Source organism: Thalassophryne amazonica, chromosome 16 (genome assembly GCF_902500255.1).
Source record: "Thalassophryne amazonica chromosome 16, fThaAma1.1, whole genome shotgun sequence".
In the NCBI taxonomy this organism is placed as follows: Eukaryota; Metazoa; Chordata; class Actinopteri; order Batrachoidiformes; family Batrachoididae; genus Thalassophryne; species Thalassophryne amazonica.
In genome coordinates, this window is record NC_047118.1 from 86,830,416 (window position 1) to 86,851,907 (window position 21,492).

The 21,492-nt window shown below is 43.5% G+C and overlaps 1 protein-coding gene across 1 annotated transcript in view; it reads right to left on the reverse strand.

The window, feature by feature from the left end:
- Positions 1-21,492, reverse strand: part of LOC117528782 (multidrug resistance-associated protein 1-like) — a 231,537-nt gene that overhangs the window by 44,145 nt on the left and 165,900 nt on the right. Inside the window, exon 14 of the mRNA XM_034191407.1 lies at positions 13,807-13,915. Coding sequence (XP_034047298.1) covers positions 13,807-13,915 — 109 coding nt within the window. The remainder of the gene's footprint in view (positions 1-13,806; positions 13,916-21,492) is intronic.

The window sequence follows — 21,492 nt, forward strand, 5'->3', positions numbered from 1 at the left end:
AATGCTTTAATCATGTTGAAAACTATACCACATTATTTATCTGATCATGAAAGTTATAGTTTGCAGGCACTGACATTAAGCTTTTTAGTGTACTTGTCCATAGGATAAGTAACTCTGGCTGTTTACTTGTCCTATAGGAAAAGCTGGTTGTCCAGACAAGCGAGCGCCGCAGTCACGTGATACATACGCCAATGGCGCGTGTCACCTAGGGGTGTCTGGGGGCATGCTACTGTAGAAGTACTGAAATTACACTTTTTCATAAATTGCTTCTCTCCTGTGTGGGTGGTAAAACTGAATTTCCAAAAAATAAATTTGATTACATATTGCATGCATAGCCTCTAGCCTTTTAATCTGTTAACCAAGACTCATAATGTTTCTCTCCTGTGATTGTTCATATTTGGGGAAAAAAATTAAAATAATTGGTAAATGCCAATCTGCATCTCTTTCTCTCCTGGGTGTTTTCTGAATTCATCACTGAATTTGCCAGTATGTTTTTTGATAAAGCAAATCAGATTCTTTTATTTCAGCATTTAAAAATGTCTTACTGGTCTGCAACTGAAGGAAAATCCTGACAGACATGGCAGTATATTGTGTTGTCCTCTTCCACGGATAATCCTGTGTCCAGCTCCTCACAAACTTCCTCTCTCTTTCTCTCTCTTCATACCTCTTCTTTGAAGCTTCTACATTTGCAGGGGTTGATGCTTTGTGTTTGACTGGTGTTTTCCCTGGTATCTGGCCCAGTTTTGGAGGTTTTAGAAAAGACATTCTGTTCAACATATTCTTCAAAAGGCGTGTTAATCGATGTGATGTTCGTTATCTAATGTTTCCCGCCACAGCATCTTGCAAGGAGATGCAACGAATGCACACTCCATACAGTGGTCTCGTGCACACATGATACAGGGTTCTCTCCAGAAATTTTAAGTATAGCGGTGCTGTTAGCAATTATCGCCCGAGGCAGAGCGCATTGTGAGTCATTTTGACTGGTTTTAGATGCAATGAAAGCAAGAATAATAGACAAAACATTTACACTTATGTTGTAATATGTTGTTGTAATCTCGTTGTGGTTGCACTTGTAATGACAATGACAATAAATCTCATCTATCTAATATCAAAGTTCTTTTTTGTATTTTTCTGTCTATGTTAAGAAAATAAATGACACTGAAAAGTTTAAAAACATTAATATTTGATGGACATAGCATTTGCTCTCTTTTTTTTTTTTTAAATGACACACTGTACCTTTAGTCCAGTAAGAGTCCAGGCAGAGTTTTTCTGTCATGTTGACAGTTTAGCTTTTTTTTTTCTCAACATTTTTAAGTGGAATTGCATACTTATTTAAAAAAAACAAAAAACAATATATCCCCTAATTGTCTTGTTTGAACAAGAGCTAAATCTGGACTGATTTGATTGTCAAATCAGAATCAAATTTATTGCAAAGTAAGTTCTCACATACAAGTGATTTGATCTGGTGTTATTAGTGCATAAACAACAATAATAAAAAGAAAATGAAAAAAATAATTCTGGAAGAAGTGAAGGAGTAAATCTGCTCTTTTAAAGATTAATCCTGGATGAAAAAACGTTCTGAATCAGTTTTTCACACTTTACTGTTTCACTGAGGCTGTGTGGTGAAGACGATCTTTTATTAAAATTGTTTCACTGCTTTTTACAGCTGTAGCGTCTAATAACACGTTTTCCTCTTCTCTGTCTCTGTCTCTCTCTGTGAGGGAACAAGAGACTCTTCACTCTCACACCGTATTTGAGGAAACTTTGTAAACATGAAGGCTTTCAACTGTAAAATAAAGCCTATAAATGAATTTCTGGAGCTATGCAAGCAGAAGGAGCTCCTTTTTATCTGAAGACTTTGACAGAGTTTTTTTCCACTGTGCGCTCTGAGCTGCAGCCTGCCGGCAGTGGAGGGGAGAGCGGGCAGTTCAGCACAAACAGCCTGGCTGGATTTTAGAAAAAATACCTGGTAGCAGGGCAGAGTGTGACGGCACTGTCAGAACACTGATGGCGCGGCACCGTTGTTCCATTGTCTGGGGAGAACCTGTGATATCATGTTTTCTGACTGTCCGCTGCGTGGAGAGTGGCAGGAAAACCGAAGACGCTTTATCGCGAGGTGCGGGACAAGACGTGATGTAAAAAACAACTTGTCCAGTCAGACAACGATATAGAGTTATTGCTTGTCCGATCACATTCTACACTTGTCCCGGACGATCGGACAAGCGTTAATGCCGATGGTAGGTTTGGTCTATCTATGACTGAATGTTCTGGAGTTATGGGATAAAAAGAGCAAAAATGGTGACAAAGGTCAATTTCAGTCTGTACAGGGGTCAGAAGTTAAAGTTGCTCCAATTTTGGTAAAAAAGTTGTGCAAATTATTGGTTGAGTTAATAGGGTTTTAAAAAGGAATAGCTTGCACCATGTGTCATGCTTAGTTATCATGTTACAGGGTAACATGTCACATGTCATAGAATCCAATGGAGGTCGACCTTGTTTGACCTTTACTTTGGAGACCAAACATTCAACACATCAAAACTATTCCATTTATTAATCCTATTAGCACAACCGATAATTTGCACCTACCTGGCTGCCTATTGAAAATTTAGGTGGCTAACGTGCTTTTACAAAGGAGTGATGTCTAAGGAGTGTTTGTGACAAATTTGGTGCTTGTTTCACCATGTGAAAGATTCCTCCATAAATATTCTGCCATCTGCTTCACTATAGCATGTAAAGCAGCTTTTGTTCTCCCTTTACTAAAAGATGGCTACCCAGTGATTTTAACTAATTATACACCAACATCTAATCTAGCAGTACTGGTCAAAATTCTTGACATTCTGGTGAGTGAACAAGTAAAAGATGGGGACAAGTCGGCCGACAGACGGAGATCGGTCACCTGGTGTCCTGGTGCAAACAGAACAAGCTGGAGCTCAGCACCCTGAAGACAGTGGAGATGGTTGATGACTTCAGAAAGAACCCAGTCCTGTGTGACTCCCCAGTTGCCATTGTAAAGTCCTTCTGCTACCTGTGGATCACCATCACCAGGACCTCAAGTAGGAGCTGAATGTCAGCTCTCTCATCAAGAGAGCAAAACAGAAGATGTACTTTCTACAGCAGCTGAGAGAATTCAACCTGCCACAAGCAATGATGGTGAACTTCTACACCGCCATCACTGAGTCCATCATCTTTGTCTGTCACCACTAATAACCTAAACAGCTACAGAAATTTTGGAAAGTTATTAAATCTCTGTCTGTGAGGAAAAGCTCTCAATGACATATTATGTTTTCGTGTACCTCGTGTCTTCACTGAAGCAGGAAAGAATGCCTTTATTTTTTCAGCTCCCTCTGACTGGAACTTTCTCCAAACTGAACTGAAACTGTCCAGATGGACTTCCTTAAACTCCTTTCAGTTTATTTAATAAGATCGCAAATGTGACTTGTTTGTGCAGTGCCTATGTTTCTAAAACGAAATCTGCCTGATCCTTTACACCATGTGCAATATTATTATGACCACGTCAGCTGTATTTTATTTATCACCATCATTCTCCTGTTGATGTTAAACTGTCCACGATGACGTGTGCTGCTGCCTTTCTTGGCCTGGTCTTCCTTGCGAAAGTGGCTTCAATCTCAGTGGAATTCTACCTGGTTAAATAAAGGTTATTATTTTTAAATCTGATGTCTATGTTCTGAATTTGTTACTGTCCACAAGGGGGTGCCGCTGGGTTCTGTTTTGGGTCCTCTTTTATTTATTAATCATACCAACTTTTTGGGCTCTAATGTGTCAGATGCTAATTTGCATTTTTATGCTGATGACACAGTTATTTATTGCTGTGGAGAGGGCTTTTGTTACTTACTTACTCTGAGGCTTTTGCCTGGAATAAACTGCAAGAGGAGTGGAAATTTAAAGTATCCATTTCACTGAGCACTTTTAAATCCACACTGAGAGCACTTGAGGCCAATTCCATAATATGCACTTGTTCTTTATAGGATGCTTGTAATTTAAATTTTTATCATCTTTTTATTTGGCTTTTGTTTGTGTTTGTGTAAATGTGAAACTGTGCTTTGTATTTGCTGCTGTTTATCTTGACCAGGACTCCCTTGGAAAAGATGTTCTTAATCTCAATGGGAGTTTTTCTGGTTAAATTAAAAAAGAGCATGCCACTTGTGGGATTTGAACCTGAAAAGAACTGAATAGCAGACGAGAACCTTACCACTGCGCTACAGCCACAGTTAGATCACATGAGCGTAAAATCCCTCAAATAAATAAGGAGGTAAACGTATTTGATAAAAAAAAAATACAATGAAACGATGTATGAAAGAAGATGTTAATTTATGAGATATTTTCCTGCCTAACCCCCAAAATATTAGCCAATGTTAAATGACACAACAGGTAAGTTGGAGCAAAGTTTGCCACAAAGAGATCTGTGCTGGAATGATTCTGTCTGCTTGTCTTGATCAGCGATTGGGCACAAATACTTCAAGTTCAGTGGCTGAGAGAAAAGGAGGCTGGAGATCATTATCATACCGCACAAATGCTGTTTTTTACATGCATTGTGTGCGTCTGAATGGCGTATTTTACAGCGTTTTTTTAAGGACTCCATTGCAGTGTGAAAAACGACGTATTTTTTGACAGATTACAGCACATTTAATGGCGTTGTGTTTAATTACGGCTTAAAAAGCACCGTAATAACTGACAAAACGGCGTATTCTTGGTGATACGTGCCTGAAAGTGACATTTGTGGCACTCTTGGCTTGCCATACTAAACTGCGTTTTTTTAACGCCACTTTTTAAAAGGCTCCATTGCTGCGTAATAATGGCGTATGTCTGACCCATTTTATGGCACATTCAACAGCACTGTCTTTTATTACGGTGAGAAAAAAAAAGCGCCGGAATGAACAAAACCAGACAAATTTCATAAGTATTTTGAATGGAAGCCTGTTGACAATGACAAAATGATTTTTTTTTTAACAAAATGCTGCTTGTTGCCAATAAGATGGTAAAAAACATGCAAGTGCAAGTTTCACACAGTTCCCTGGGTGTGATGAACCAAACAGTTTCTGCAGTGTGCAGACTGATTATACTTCAATAATGGATCAAATACATTTGGCAGGAAACTCCGCAAATCTGAACAACACGCAGTTGGAAAAAGACGCTCAAATGAGTAGCAAATTAATTCATGGAGCAAATTCGCTGAGCGCATGGTAGATCAGCACCTGTCCCCGTGGACAACGCAGGAGACAACCTGAACAGTCCCTGGTAAGGAAAACTCCCTCTAATGATTTGAGGAAGAAACCTCAAGCAGACCAGACTCAAAGGGGCGACCCTCTGCTTGGGCCATGCTACCAACACAGTTAACAATACAAATATAGAGGAAATTTATGTCTTTTGTTTCTATCTTCACCTGCGTAAATGACTTATCAGTCCAATGCGCAAGTGACAATCTCTGCTGCATTTGTTGCATGTGTACTGTGATGCCTGCTGAGGCTCAGCTGTTGCTCCTTCCTCCTGGCTCATTGCTCATCAATGCCTTGGTTCCTCCTGCTCAGCCCTCTGTGCACCTGTTCTGACAGTAAGGCACCAGGCTGGTCCTCTGCACACTGCTCCCATGTGTTGACATTAATGCTGCACATTTTCATGTCCTTCTTGCAGACATCCTTGAAGCACAGATGTAGCTGACCAGCCAAATGAGTGCCCTCTGCCAGCTCTCCGCACAGTAGATCTTTAGGAATGCGGCCCAGATCCAAAGAGAGGCGATTAACAAGCTGCTGCAGACCGTCTTTGGAGTGTGATGTCAAGGCTGCATCGTCAGCAAAGAGCATCTCATGGATGAGTACCTCCACAACCGTGGTCTTTGTGCCATGTCAGGCAATGTTGAAAAGCTTACCCTTGGCCCTGGTGTGAATCTACACTCTGCAATCCTTCAAGGTGTGCTTGAGGAGAATGGAGAAGAAGATTCCAAAGAGTGTCGTGCAAGGACACAGCCCTATTTCACCCCACTGCTAACTGGAAAGACCTCTGATGTTGCGCCATTGAAGCAAACTATACTGTGCATGTTCTCATGGAATGAAGGGACCACTGCGAGGTGTTTTGAGGGACAGCCAATCTTCTGCAAGCACCTGAAGAGTCTGCTTTGACTGACCAAGTTGAACGCCTTGGTCAGGTTGATAAAGGTGATGTAGAGTGGCATTTGCTGCTCTTGACAAGTCTCCTGCAGCCGGCGTATTGATCATGTCCATGGTAGACCTCCCAGCTCGAAAGCCGCACTGGGACTCTGAGTAAACATGCAAGGCCAAGGTCTGTAGATGCGCTAAGGCAACATGGGTGAAGGCCTTCCCAACAGTGCTGAGAAGGGAAATGGCTCGATAATTATCGCATCTGTCTCCTTTGTTCTATACAAGGTGATGATGCTCACATCTCGCATGTCCTGGGCAATGTGTCCCTGTTCCCTGCAGACGTAGAGAAGATTGTGCAGGTGTTTTAGCAGCACAGCTTTCCCACTCTTTAAGACTTCTGTTGGGATGCTGTCACTCCCTGGGGCCTTTCCACTCGCAAGGCAGTCAATGGCTTCTCCAAGCTAGACATGCCACCATGGTTGGTGGTGTATCAAGCTTTTCCATGACCAGCAGATCTGGGATGTCCTCGAGGGCAGCGACTGTGACAATGTTCGGGGTTGCGTACAGCTCGAGATAGTCTTCAACTCAGCGCTGCAGCTGCTTCCCCTGGTCTATGATGACTTTGCCTGGCTTTGACTTGAGTGGGGCAAACTTGGAGGTGGATGAACAAACAAACAAACCAGCAGACAGACCAACAGAGCCTTGTCGAATTACTTCAACAAGATTAACAAACGAAAAGTCAGTGTTACACTGACTAGTCTTGTTGAAAGGTTTTTTTGCTCTTTTACTTTCAGTTTTCATGACTGAATGATTTGCACTTCGCAGCCACAATACCACGGTGCAAACATATGGAATTCAGTGGCTGAGAGAAAATTTTTAATTTAACCAGGTTAGTCCCATTGAGATGGGATCCTGATGGGATGCCATCTCAATGGGATGCCTTCTTGATGCCCTCATACATACTTCTTGCATCCACAGTGTTGGCAGCTGTCTGTATACCGCTGCAGAGGTTCAGCCAGTGTGAATCGGCGCAGTGGTGGGTGGTTTGCTGGGCTTTTCTCTTGGAAGCTTTGAGGGCTGCTAATGTGCTGGGACTGGGCACTGCCTTGTAGGCCAGGAGGGCTCTCCTCTTGGCCTCAGTCACAGGCTCCATTTTCTCCTAGTGGGTTTCCTACCAGTCTGCATTTTTGTGCTCCTTTTTCCCGTAGGAGTTGATGGCTGAGTTGTACACAGCATCTCGGACCACTTGGTATCAATGACACCCTCCTCACCTTCCGGTGTATCTTCAGTGAGGGCTTCGTGCAACTGGCTGATGAACTGCTGCATTTTCTCTGTGCTGCCAACACAGCAGGTGTTGATGCATGGCCAACCCTTTTGGAATGTTCTTAATTTGTTTGATAAATTTCATTCAGAATATTTGGAAAGGACTACTTATACTGATCATTTTTACTTTAATTTACCAAGATCATCAAGTATATTTAAACAATTTCACAGCTTTTTAATTTACTCAATATTGCTTTAATACTTTATTTTCTCTTTTCATTCTTTAATCGAACATACACAGTGTAAAAAAACAACTCTCACACATTACAAAAAAAATGCAAATATCAACCACCCCAACCCTCTTGAGGTTTAGAACCAAAAAAGGAAAGAGAGAGAGAGAGAGAGAGAGAGAGAGAGAGAGAGAGAGAGAGAGAGAGAGAGAAAGGGCACAAAATTAGACAGTCTTCTTACCATTAATCTGTGTTTGCTTTTAAATACAACAATTTGGTTCTCACATAGATCTTTGGAAATAAAAAGAGCAATTACCACTAAAAGGCCTTTCACATTGAACACGTCAGGCTAATCCGTCAACGCTTTCCAATCCGTCGGATGTGTTTCCAACGCGTCATGACATAGATGCATCGCTTCGGAAGCGGCAAGGGGGCGGAGATTGCGGCTACGTCACAATTTGGCTGTTTCCACAACCTGAAAAAAGTTCAGCGATCGCCATCATGAATTTGCGTCACCTGAACCACAAAAAAGCTTTAAAAAACAGCAGCAGAACGATTCTCCCATCACCCTACTGGGAGAAGCTTTTTTTCAGCTACTTTTCAGAGTGACGCCGACCGAGGGAGGACTGACGACTTGGTGGGATATAGATCGAACCGCAACAGCGGGCCGACCCCCACGGAGAAGCCGGCCTTCAGGCATCATCACTGAGCAGAGCGAGGCAGGCAGCCGGGGGGGATGGAGTAAACCCACTCAGTCCGAAATCTCCTACTTTTTGGATATATGTGAAGTCCCAGTTTGACCAACGGAGTTTAGTTCTGCAGCTTTATCGAGGTGAGAATAATATTAAAATAAAACGTGACAGTTTAATGATCGGCTAACGTTAGCTTAGCCTTTTAGCACAGTTGATCTGAGGGAATGCTTAGATGTGGACTCTGCCAAGAAGGTTGTGTTTTCAGTCGAGTCCGTTTGTTGGTTGGTTGGTTGGTGTGTTAGCAGGATTGCTCAAAAAATCCTCAATGGATTTCAATTAAATTTTTTACCAGGGGTGTATCTTGGCCTAACTTAGAAGTCATTAAATTTTGGTAATGATCCGGAACACAATCCGGATCCAGTAATTTTTTTTAAGGATTCTTTATCATTGCAGGATAGGGCCAATTTCAACATTTCTGCATCTAACTTCATGAAGACGGGTCACAAAGGCTGAACAAAAATTAAGTTACGACACAACAATAATTTAGCATTTGTTTCTCCTGATTGAATAAACTTATTAAAAAAAAAACAAAAAACGTGTAGTTCATGCAGTTTCTCTTTATAAATACATTTGCTGAAGATCTAAGGGTTTAACCCTCTGGGGCCGACGTCGTAGTATATGACGGCTGAGACCAAGCTTTACTAAGTTATAAATAACTTTTTAATGATATGAGATAGAAAATTACTTTTTTTGCTGAAAAGTTAACTCCGCTGACTTTCGAGCCACCGTCCACCATCTTTGTACTCCTCACACCCAGTGACAACAAACCAAGAACTTCTACCGACCTGGAAAGCCAAGGTCGTAGCAACTCAGGTGAGCTTTCAGAAGAGGTCTTATCCGACCTGACCGCCAAAATATTGCCTGGCTACTTGCACAACATGCAACAAGCCATGCGTGAAGGCATAGTTGCTGAAATGTCTGAACTCATCAGTCAGACATTAGCAGCAACTGTGGAAAAGAAAAACCTGGCTACAGTGCTTAGCAAATTAGCCATTTCCACAGCCCTGAAGCTCAAACATGCATAATCACTCATGGAGAAATCAGTTTTTTCTCTAAAAAGGCAGAAAGAACAAAATACCGAATTGCGCAAGGGGAATAAACTCCTGAGACAACAATTAGAAGAAACACAACAGTCTTTGACCCTTGCTGAAGAAAAATTGGAAGACCTACAGGCTTCCCCAGATCAGCCCGATGAATCAGATACTGCATCTGATCCTGGAGCTAAAGACCAAACCTTACTCCTGAAAGAAACTCTTCAGGAACGTGACAATGAAATTAAGGAGTTACAAAGTGAACTTAGCTCCGTGCGTCTGGAACAAGGAGAAGCTCATAATTTACTCCAACAGGCGTATGGTGAGCTTAAAACATTGAAGAGTCATGCTGGAAAGCATAAAAACATTTTGGAGTCTGAAAAGCTGAAGAATCGTGAGGTGCTGAGACATCTGACAGATACATAACCTCTTTTAGACGATACTAGAGAACAAAATGAGCACCTCATTGCTGAAGTGCAATCATTAAAGTGCGAACTCCAATTAAACTCCCAACCACCAGGAGACCATGAACAAAACGTCATGTGGAAAAATGGAACGCAAACGTTCACCACCACAGACCGCAAAGAATTGCGCCCTGAACCTCTGTCAGGACCCATGTTGCGTTCCCGGGAAGTCCAACCTCCTTATCAGGGGTATCGAGAAACACCGCCTCTCCTTCCCACTCAGATGTGCCCTACCACAGTCCTTAATGACAGAGAATTGGACAAGATTGCATGGCTCATTAACCGTTTTGATCCAACTCGGGGAGGCTCCCCGACACATGTGCATATTTACAGTAGTGTTCAGAATAATAGTAGTGCTATGTGACTAAAAAGATTAATCCAGGTTTTGAGCATATTTCTTATTGTTACATGGGAAACAAGGTACCAGTAGATTCTCACTAATCCAACAAAACCAAGCATTCATGATATGCACACTCTTAAGGCTATGAAACTGGGCTATTAGCAAAAAAAGTAGAAAAGGGGGTGTTCACAATAATAGTAGTGTAGCATTCAGTCAGTGAGTTCGTCAAGTTTGTGGAACAAACAGGTGTGAATCAGGTGTCCCCTATGTAAGGATGAAGCCAGCACCTGTTGAACATGCTTTTCTCTTTGAAAGCCTGAGGAAAATGGGACGTTCAAGACATTGTTCAGAAGAACAGCGTAGTTTGATTAAAACGTTGATTTGAGAGGGGCAAACTTATACGCAGGTGCAAAAAATTATAGGCTGTTCATCTACAATGATCTCCAATGCTTTAAAATGGACAAAAAACCAGAGACGCTTGGAAGAAAATGGAAAACAACCATCAAAATGGATAGAAGAATAACCTGAATGGCAACGGCTCACCCATTGATCAGCTCCAGGATGATCAAAGACAGTCTGGAGTTACCTGTAAGTGCTGTGACAGTTAGAAGACGCCTGTGTGAAGCTAATTTATTTGCAAGAATCCCCCGCAAAGTCCCTCTGTTAAATAAAAGACGTGCAGAAGAGGTTACAATTTGCCAAAGAACACATCAACTGGCCTAAAGAGAAATGGAGGAATATTTTGTGGACTGATGAGGGGAAAATTGTTCTTTTTGGGTCCAAGGGCCACAGACAGTTTGTGAGATGACCCCCAAACTCTGAATTCAAGCCACAGTTCACAGTGAAGACAGTGAAGCATGGTGGTGCAAGCATCATGATATGGGCATGTTTCTCCTACTATGGTGTTGGACCTATATATCGCATACCAGGTATCATGGATCAGTTTGGATATGTCAAAATACTCGAAGAGGTCATGTTGCCTTATGCTGAAGAGGACATGCCCTTGAAATGGGTGTTTCAACAAGACAATGACCCCAAGCACACTAGTAAACGAGCAAAATCTTGGTTCCAAACCAACAAAATTAATGCCTCACAGATGTGAAGTAATCATGAAAAACTGTGGTTATACAACTAAATACTAGTTTAGTGATTCACAGGACTGCTAAAAAAGCAGTTTAACATAACAGTTTTGAGTTTGTAGCGTCAACAGCAGATGCTACTATTATTGTGAACACCCCCTTTTCTACTTTTTTTTTTTTACTAATAGCCCAATTTCATAGCCTTAAGAGTGTGCATATCATGAATGCTTGGTCGTGTTGGATTTGGGAGAATCTACTGAATCTACTGGCACCTTGTTTCCCATGTAACAATAAGAAATATACTCAAAACCTAGATTAATCTTTTTAGTCACATAGCACTACTATTATTCTGAACACTACTGTAAATGACATGTGCTATTATCTCAGGGATTTCACTCATGCTACCGGTGAACATGACATCCACTTCATCAAGCAGACTTCTAGCCGTGAGGTCAGCTGGTTCGTTGAGCGTTAACCCGCAGAGGTACAACAAGACTTTGCTAAACTTAGCTTAGCATTAGAAAAAGAATATTCAGATCATTCCGTTCGGACAGGCCTAGCTGCCGCTATGGACATCAAACAAGGCAGACGCGAACCGCCCCAACAATATTACAACAGGCTTCTCTGTACCTATTTCGGCACCCGAAATTAACCAGGTATGGAAGAAGACCTTAATTTTAAAACCTTGTTCGTTGAGAACCTCCACTCTAACACGAGTCATCATCTGGGAATCCTGGGAGATCCCAATGAGGCTCCCATACAGTACCCATACAAGGTTGTTTAGCGAAACCTTGCAATGAAAGGTTTCGCTAAACAAATTAAGAGAGAGGGTAAATCCGAGGACAAAATGATCCTCAGCCTTGAAGCACCTAGGCCTACCCTCGAGCTTGAAGGCACCTCTGGGGGGGTCATTTAAACCCTATACTGGCTCTCCCACTACCTCCCCTTGACAAATGAAACCATCTGTCAGAAGCCGACCCAAGGACCGAGGTGGACCATGAGCAAAACCGCAGTGGTCCCCACAAAACCGAGGTGACTTCGGAACCAGAGAGGGCTCTGAAACTGGTGAAAATCGGGGTAATAAATTCAAACCCAGACAGTGGAGAAGCCCACCACCTGGGAAGATCACCCCAATGACAGACGTGAGTACCCAGGTTACCGATCCCAAGGATGGCAGGGTTCCAGACACCCACATGAGGGACCACCTGTACGGAACAATAAGAGCACTTGGAACCGAGACTCCATAGAGAGACCAATCCAAGCACTCAGGTAAGTATGTGGCCTCAAGCCTCCACCAAGAAATCCGGAAGATCATGGAAGGCCTCCTCCAGGACTTTGAGGATGAAAAGGCCCCCCCCAAAAAAAGCTAACGTGCTGTATGTAACCAGCATAGCTCCAACCACCCACCCGGTGTCTTCACAAACTCCGCCAGAGGCATCTGAGGAAGACCTATACTGGAGTGTAGACAACCCGCTAGCATCACCATCCCAGGACCCACGTCCTGAGACACTGTACTTTTCAGATGGGGACCAAGAACCAAGAGAGACCAAGTCTGGTTCTCCCAGTGCCATCTTTGTAGTCCAGGTCGATCAGGACAAGAGATCACACACTGATCCATTGTCTGTTATACCTGGACAACCACCTGTACGGAAAGTCTTGGACAACCTCTCTGAGAAGGGGATTGCAAAGAAATTTTATTTGTCCCTAATCCTGGAAAACTCACTAAGACATGAGGCTCTTCTGGACACTGCTGCCGATGTCACCCTGATGTCTACCTCACCGTTTAAACAACTGCAGGTAGCAACACGGCAGGCCCACAGAAAACTCAAACTATTGCCGTGTTCGTTGGAGATCCAGCCCTACAAGAACAACCCGGCCACTTTGTCCTCAATGGCTCTGGTCAACATCACTGTCGGACCCATGAGTCTGGTACACCCCGTGTACGTGTTCTCAACCGATTTGAACCCCTCATCGATTTCAAATGGTTAAAACTGTGGGCACAGGTCCGTCACCCTCACCACCTGAGGCGACTCAACCAGCGGAGCCCCAATGTTATGCCATTGAGACTTTGATCCCAGATGATACAGAACCCCCACGCGACACGGTCACAGCAGAAATTCCGTCGGCTGTCGACCCGTGGAATGCTTCCTGGCCCCCAGATGCACTGCTGGCTGAGAAGGACACTTTCCTCTGTAAGCTGTCAGAGGACACTAATGCGAGTGAGTACTGTCCTCTGGTAGTAGATGGTCTCCATTTGGAAAGCACACACACTGCTGACGTAGCTCTGGCTCTTTGAAAAAAAGTAGAATGTTTGGTGGTGGTACTGGTGGTGAGCTTGTTAAAGTTGTGTAGATAAGTGATTATAATGTCACTACTGAAGGTGTTATTGTTGTCACCAAGGGTTGTGGAAGAATGTTGTACATACGGCATGTGAATTTCTGAATTTTGTTTTCAAAAAAATGCAAAATTGTCAGTGATTCGTATAAGTAACACTGAATTACTGACATGCGTTTGGTTTCAGGGATCGTTTGTTGTACCTCTTTCTCTGTGTCAGTGTACTCTTTAACTCGTTCCACAGCAACAATGTTTGTCTCCACATCAGAGGTCATCCTCACCAGCCAGGTAAGAGAAGCAGTCAACTGCAAATAAGAACAAAAGAAACATTAAATAATCCACAGCACCGTGGACACAACAACCATTCTAGAGTGCGACCTTGCTGGGTCACATCCACCTGTCTAACATCGTGATGAGAAAGAATGTTGGACCAAAGATCAGACGGAGCATTTCATCATCATGATGAATGACTCAGTGAGCGTTAATTCATCCCAAACATGCCTCTGTTTAAAGATTTTTGTAGAATATCTGACTGCAGCACTTGAGAAGCAGAGTGAGGAATCACAATCTGGGTCTGTGACTGTCCTGGATCAAGACCAGAATCCAGGCTTTTCCTGACTACCTTGACTCAGACATCAGACGTGTGTGCACATAGTCAAAGTATCAAACTAGTCTCTGATCTTGGCACCAATGTTGAAGTCTCAGAGACCTTGGCATTTCAGACAGAGACATCCACCTGGGAAGAGCTCATTACTGGAGAGGAATGACAGTCTCATCCAGACCAAACCTTTAGGGAATGTTTGGGAAATGTTGGACTGGACAATCTAAAACTTGGGGTTCATCCAGTTTCTGTGATGCAGAATTTGAGCTGGGTTAAAAAGTGTACAGAAGAGACAGAACTGATATGAGACATGTAGGCAGCGGAAGGGTCGATCGGGACTTGGCTTCAAACAGGAATGACAACCTATCTGGTAAACAAAATGTTGATGCTGTGTTGTGCAATGTTGACTGGGTGCTTCATGGAAGAAACTGTTTGAGGGTGCTTCATGGAAGAAACCATGTCTGAGTGCTTCATGGAAGAAATCATGTCTGAGTGCTTCATGGAAGAAAGCATGTCTGGGTGCTTCATGGAAGAAAGCATGTCTGGGTGCTTCATGGAAGAAAGCATGTCTGGGTGCTTCATGGAAGAAACCATGTCTGGGTGCTTCATGGAAGAAACTGTATGAGGGTGCTTCACGGAAGAAACCATGTCTGAGTGCTTCATGGAAGAAATCATGTCTGAGTGCTTCATGGAAGAAATCATGTCTGAGTGCTTCATGGAAGAAATCATGTCTGAGTGCTTCATGGAAGAAACCGTTTCAGGGTGCTTCATGGAAGAAACCATGTCTGAGTGCTTCGTAGAAGAAACCATGTCTGGGTGCTTCATGGTAGAAACCATGTCTGGGTGCTTCATGGAAGAAACCATGTCTGGGTGCTTCATGGAAGAAACTGTTTGAGGGTGCTTCATGGAAGAAACTGTTTGAGGGTGCTTCATGGAAGAAACCATGTCTGAGTGCTTCATAGAAGAAACCATGTCTGGGTGCATCGTGGAAGAAACCATGTCTGGGTGCATCGTGGAAGAAACCATGTCTAAGTGCTTCATGGAAGAAATCGTTTCAGGGTGCTTCATGGAAGAAACGATGTCTGGGTGCTTCATTTGAAGAAACCATGGCTGAGTGCTTCATGGAAGAAACCATGTCTGGGTGATTCATGGAAGAAACCATGTCTGGGTGCTTCATGGCTAGAAACCATGTCTGGGTGCTTCATGGAAGAAACCATGTCTGGTGCTTCATGGAAGAAACCATGTCTGGGTGTTTCATGGAAGAAACCATGTCTGGGTGCTTCATGGAAGAAACCGTTTCAGTGTGCTTCATGTTAGAAACCATGTCTGGGTGTTTCATGGAAGAAACCATGTCTGGGTGCTTCATGGAAGAAACCATGTCTAAGTGCTTCATGGAAGAAACCGTTTCAGGGTGCTTCATGGAATAAACCATTTCAGGGTGCTTCATGAAAGAAACTGTTTCAGGGTGCTTCATGGAAGAAACCATGTCTGAGTGCTTCATGGAAGAATCTGTTTCAGGGTGCTTCATGGAAGAATCAGTTTCAGGGTGCTTCTTGGAAGAAACCATGTCTGGGTGCTTCATGGAAGAAACCATGTCTGGGTGCTTCATGGAAGAAACCATGTCTGGGTGCTTCATGGAAGAAACTGTTTCAGGGTGCTTCATGGAAGAAACCATGTCTGGGTGCTTCATGGAGAAACCATGTCTGGGTGTTCATGAAGAAACCATGTCTGGGTGCTCATGAAGAACCATGTCTGAGTGCTCATGGAAGAAACTGTTTCAGTGTGCTTCATGTTAGAAACCATTTCAGGGTGCTTCATAGAAGAAACCATGTCTGAGTGCTTCATGGAAGAAATCGTTTCAGGGTGCTTCATGTAAGAAACAATGTCTGGGTGCTTCATTGAAGAAACCATGTCTGAGTGCTTCATGGAAGAAACCATGTCTGGGTGATTCATGGAAGAAACCATGTCTGGGTGCTTCATGGAAGAAACCATGTCTGGGTGCTTCATGGAAGAAACCATGTCTGGTGCTTCATGGAAGAAACCATGTCTGGTGCTTCATGGAAGAAACCATGTCTGGGTGTTTCATGGAAGAAACCATGTGTGGGTGCTTCATGGAAGAAACCGTTTCAGGGTGCTTCATGGTAGAAACCATGTCTGGGTGCTTCATGGAAGAAACCACGTCTGGGTGTTTCATGGTAGGAACCATGTCTGGGTGCTTCATGAAAGAAACTGTTTCAAGGTGCTTCATGGAAGAAAACTTTTCAGGGTGCTTCATGGAAGAAACCATGTCTGGGTGCTTCATGGAAGAAACCGTTTCAGGGTGCTTCATGGTAGAAACCATGTCTGGGTGCTTCATGGAAGAAACGATGTCTGGGTGCTTCATGGAAGAAACTGTTTGAGGGTGCTTCATGGAAGAAACCATGTCTGAGTGCTTCATGGAAGAAATCATGTCTGGATGCTTCATGAAAGAAACCATTTCAGGGTGCATCATGGAAGAAACCATGTCAGGGTGCTTCATAAAAGGAACCATGTCTGGGTCCTTCATGGAAGAAACAATGTCTGGGTGCTTCATGGAAGAAACCGTTTCAGGGTGCTTCATAGTAGAAACCACGTCTGGGTGCTTCATGGAAGAAACCATGTCTGGGTGTTTCATAGAAGAAACCATGTCTGGGTGCTTCATGGAAGAAATCATGTCTGAGTGCTTCATGGAAGAAACCATGGCTGAGTGCTTCATGGAAGAAACCATGTCTGGGTGATTCATGGAAGAAACCATGTCTGGGTGCTTCATGGTTAGAAACCATGTCTGGGTGCTTCATGGAAGAAACCATGTCTGGTGCTTCATGGAAGAAACCATGTCTAGGTGTTTCATGGAAGAAACCATGTCTGGGTGCTTCATGGAAGAAACTGTTTCAGGGTGCTTCATGGTAGAAACCATGTCTGGGTGCTTCATGGAAGAAACCACGTCTGGGTGTTTCATGGAAGAAACCATGTCTGGGTGCTTCATGAAAGAAACTGTTTCAAGGTGCTTCATGGAAGAGAACTTTTCAGGGTGCTTCATGGAAGAAACCATGTCTGGGTGCTTCATGGAAGAAACCATGTTTGTGTGATTCATGGCAGAAACCATGTGTGGGTGCTTCATGAAAGAAACTGTTTCAGGGTGCTTCATTGAAGAAACCATTTTAGGGTGCTTCATGGAAGAAAGTGCTTCATGAATGAAACCGTTTCAGGGTACTTCACGGTAGAAACCATGTCTGGGTGCTTCATGGAAGAAACCATGTCTGGGTGCTTCATGGAAGAAACCATGTCTGGGTGCTTCATGGTAGAAACCATGTCTGGGTGCTTCATGGAAGAAACCATGTCTGGGTGTTGCATGGAAGAATCCATTTCTGGGTGCTTCATGGAAGAAACCATGTCTGGGTGCTTCATGGAAGAAACCGTTTCAGGGTGCTTCATGGAAGAAACGATGTCTGGGTGCTTCATGGAAAAAACGATGTCTGGGTGCTTCATGGAAGAAACGATATCTGGGTGCTTCATGGAAGAAACTGTTTGAGGGTGCTTCATGGAAGAAACTGTTTGAGGGTGCTTCATGGAAGAAACCATGTCTGAGTGCTTCATAGAAGAAACCATGTCTGGGTGCATAGTGGAAGAAACCATGTCTGGGTGCATCGTGGAAGAAACCATGTCTGAGTGCTTCATGTTAGAAACCATTTGAGGGTGCTTCATAGAAGAAACCATGTCTGAGTGCTTCATGGAAGAAATCGTTTCAGGGTGCTTCATGTAAGAAACAATGTCTGGGTGCTTCATTGAAGAAACCATGTCTGAGTGCTTCATGGAAGAAACCATGTCTGGGTGATTCATGGAAGAAACAATTACAGGGTGCTTCATGGAAGAAACTGATACAGGGTGCTTCATGGAAGAAACCATGTCTGAGTGCTTCATGGAAGAATGTTTCAGGGTGCTTCATGGAAGAATCCGTTTCAGGGTGCTTCATGGAAGAAACCATGTCTGGGTGCTTCATAGAAGAAACCATGTCTGGGTGCATCGTGGAAGAAACTATGTCTGAGTGATTCATGGAAGAAACACTTTCAGGGTGGTTCATGGAAGAAACCGTTTCAGGGTGCTTCATGAAAGAAACCGTTTCAGGGTGCTTCATGAAAGAAACCGTTTCAGGGTGCTTCATGAAAGAAACTGTTTCAGGGTGCTTCATGTTAGAAACCATGTCTGGGTGCTTCATGGAAGAAACCATGTCTGGGTGCTTCATGAAAGAAATTGTTTCAGGGTGCTTCATGGAAGAAACCATGTCTGGGTGCTTCATGGAAGAAACCATGTCTGGGTGCTTCATGAAAGAAACAATGTCTGGGTGCTTAATGGAAGAAACCATGTATGGGTGCTTCATGGAAGAAACCATGTCTGGGTGCTTCATGGAAGAAACCATGTCTGGGTGCTTCATGGAAGAAACCACGTCTGGGTGTTTCATGGAAGAAACCATGTCTGAGTGCTTCATGGAAGAAATCATGTCTGAGTGCTTCATGGAAGAAATCATGTCTGCGTGCTTCATGAAAGAAACCGTTGCAGGGTGCTTCATGGAAGAAACCATTTCAGGGTGCTTCATGGAAGAAACCATGTCTGGGTGCTTCATGGAAGAAACCATGTCTGGGTGCTTCATGGAAGAAACCATGTCTGAGTGCTTAATGGAAGAAAGTGTTTCAGTGTGCTTCATGTTAGAAACCATTTCATGGTGCTTCATAGAAGAAACAATGTCTGGGTGCTTCATGGAAGAAACTGTTTCAGGGTGCTTCATGGAAGAAACCATTATCTGGGTGCTTCATGGAAGAAAGCATGTCTGAGTGCTTCATGGAAGAATCTGTTTCAGTGTGCTTCATGTTAGAAACCATGTCTGGGTGCTTCATGGAAGAAACTGTTTCAGGGTGCTTCATGGAAGAAACCATTTCAAGGTGCTTCATGGAAGAAAGTGCTTCATGGAAGAAACCATTTCAGGGTGCTTCATGGTAGAAACCATGTCTGGGTGTTTCATGGAAGAAACCATGTCTGGGTGCTTCATGAAATAAACTGTTTCAGGGTGCTTCATGGAAGAAACCATTTCAAGGTGCTTCATGGAAGAAAGTGCTTCATGGAAGAAACCATTTCAGGGTGCTTCATGGTAGAAACCATGTCTGGGTGCTTCATGGAAGACACCATGTCTGGGTGCTTCATGGAAGAAACTGTTTGAGGGTGCTTCATGGAAGAAACCATGTCTGAGTGCTTCATGGAAGAAATCATGTCTGGGTGCTTCATGAAAGAAACCGTTGCAGGGTGCTTCATGGAAGAAACCATTTCAGGGTGCTTCATGGAAGAAACCATGTCTGGGTCCTTCATGGAAGAAACTGTTTTAGGGTGCTTCATGGAAGAAACCATGTCTGAGTGCTTCATGGAAGAAACCATGTCTGGGTGCTTCATGGAAGAAACCATGTCTGGGTGCTTCATGGAAGAAACCGTTTCAGGGTGCTTCATGGTAGAAAACATGTCTGGGTGCTTCATGGAAGAAATCATGTCTGGGTGCTTCATGAAAGAAACCGTTGCAGGGTGCTTCATGAAAGAAACTGTTTCAGGGTGCTTCATGTTAGAAACTATGTTTGGTTGCATCATGGAAGAAACCATGTCTGGGTGTTTCATGGAAGAAACAATGTCTGGGTGCTTCATGGAAGAAACCATGTCTGGGTGCTTCATGGAAGAAACCATGTCTGGGTGCTTCATGGAAGAAACCATGTCTGGGTGCTTCATGGTAGAAACCATGTCTGGGTGCTTCATGGAAGAAACCATGTCTGGGTGTTGCATGGAAGAATCCATTTCTGGGTGCTTCATGGAAGAAACCATGTCTGGGTGCTTCATGGAAGAAACTGTTTCAGGGTGCTTCATGGTAGAAACCATGTCTGGGTGCTTCATGGAAGAAACCATGTCTGGGTGTTTCATGGAAGAAACCATGTCTGGATGCTTCATGAAAGAAACCATGTCTGAGTGCTTCATGTGAGAAACTATGTTTGGTTGCTTCATGGAAGAAACCATGTCTGAGTGCTTCATGGAAGAAATAATGTCTGAGTGCTTCATGAAAGAAACTGTTTCAGGGTGCTTCATGGAAGAAACCATGTCTGAGTGCTTCATGGAAGAATCCGTTTCAGGGTGCTTCATGGAAGAATCCGTTTGAGGGTGCTTCATGAAGAAACAATGTCTGGGTGCTTCATGGAAGAAACCATGTCTGAGTGCTTCATGGAAGAAACCATGTCTGAGTGCTTCATGGAAGAAATAATGTCTGAGTGCTTCATGAAAGAAACTGTTTCAGGGTGCTTCATGGAAGAAACCATGTCTGAGTGCTTCATGGAAGAATCCGTTTCAGGGTGCTTCATGGAAGAATCCGTTTGAGGGTGCTTCATGGAAGAAACAATGTCTGGGTGCTTCATGGAAGAAACCATGTCTGAGTGCTTCATGGAAGAATCCGTTTCAGGGTGCTTCATGGAAGAATCCGTTTGAGGGTGCTTCATGGAAGAAACAATGTCTGGGTGCTTCATGGAAGAAACCATGCCTGAGTGCTTCATGGAAGAAACCATGTCTGAGTGCTTCATGGAAGAAATAATGTCTGAGTGCTTCATGAAAGAAACTGTTTCAGGGTGCTTCATGGAAGAAACCATGTCTGAGTGCTTCATGGAAGAATCCGTTTCAGGGTGCTTCATGGAAGAATCCGTTTGAGGGTGCTTCATGGAAGAAACAATGTCTGGGTGCTTCATGGAAGAAACCATGTCTGAGTGCTTCATGGAAGAAACTGTTTCAGTGTGCTTCATGTTAGAAACCATGTCTGGGTGTTTCATGGAAGAAACCATGTCTGAGTGCTTCATGGAAGAAACTGTTTCAGTGTGCTTCATGTTAGAAACCATGTCTGGGTGTTTCATGGAAGAAACCATGTCTGGGTGCTTCATGGAAGAAACCATGTCTGGGTGCTTCATGGAAGAAACTGTTTCAGGGTGCTTCATGGTAGAAACCATGTCTGGGTGCTTCATGGAAGAAACCATGTCTGGGTGTTGCATGGAAGAATCCATGTCTGGGTGCTTCATGAAAGAAGCTGTTTCAGGGTGCTTCATGGAAGAAACCATTTTAGGGTGCTTCATGGAAGAAAGTGCATCATGGAAGAAACCGTTTCAGGGTGCTTCATGGTAGAAACCATGTCTGGGTGCTTCATGGAAGAAACCATGTCTGGGTGTTTCATGGAAGAAACCATGTCTGGGTGCTTCATGGAAAA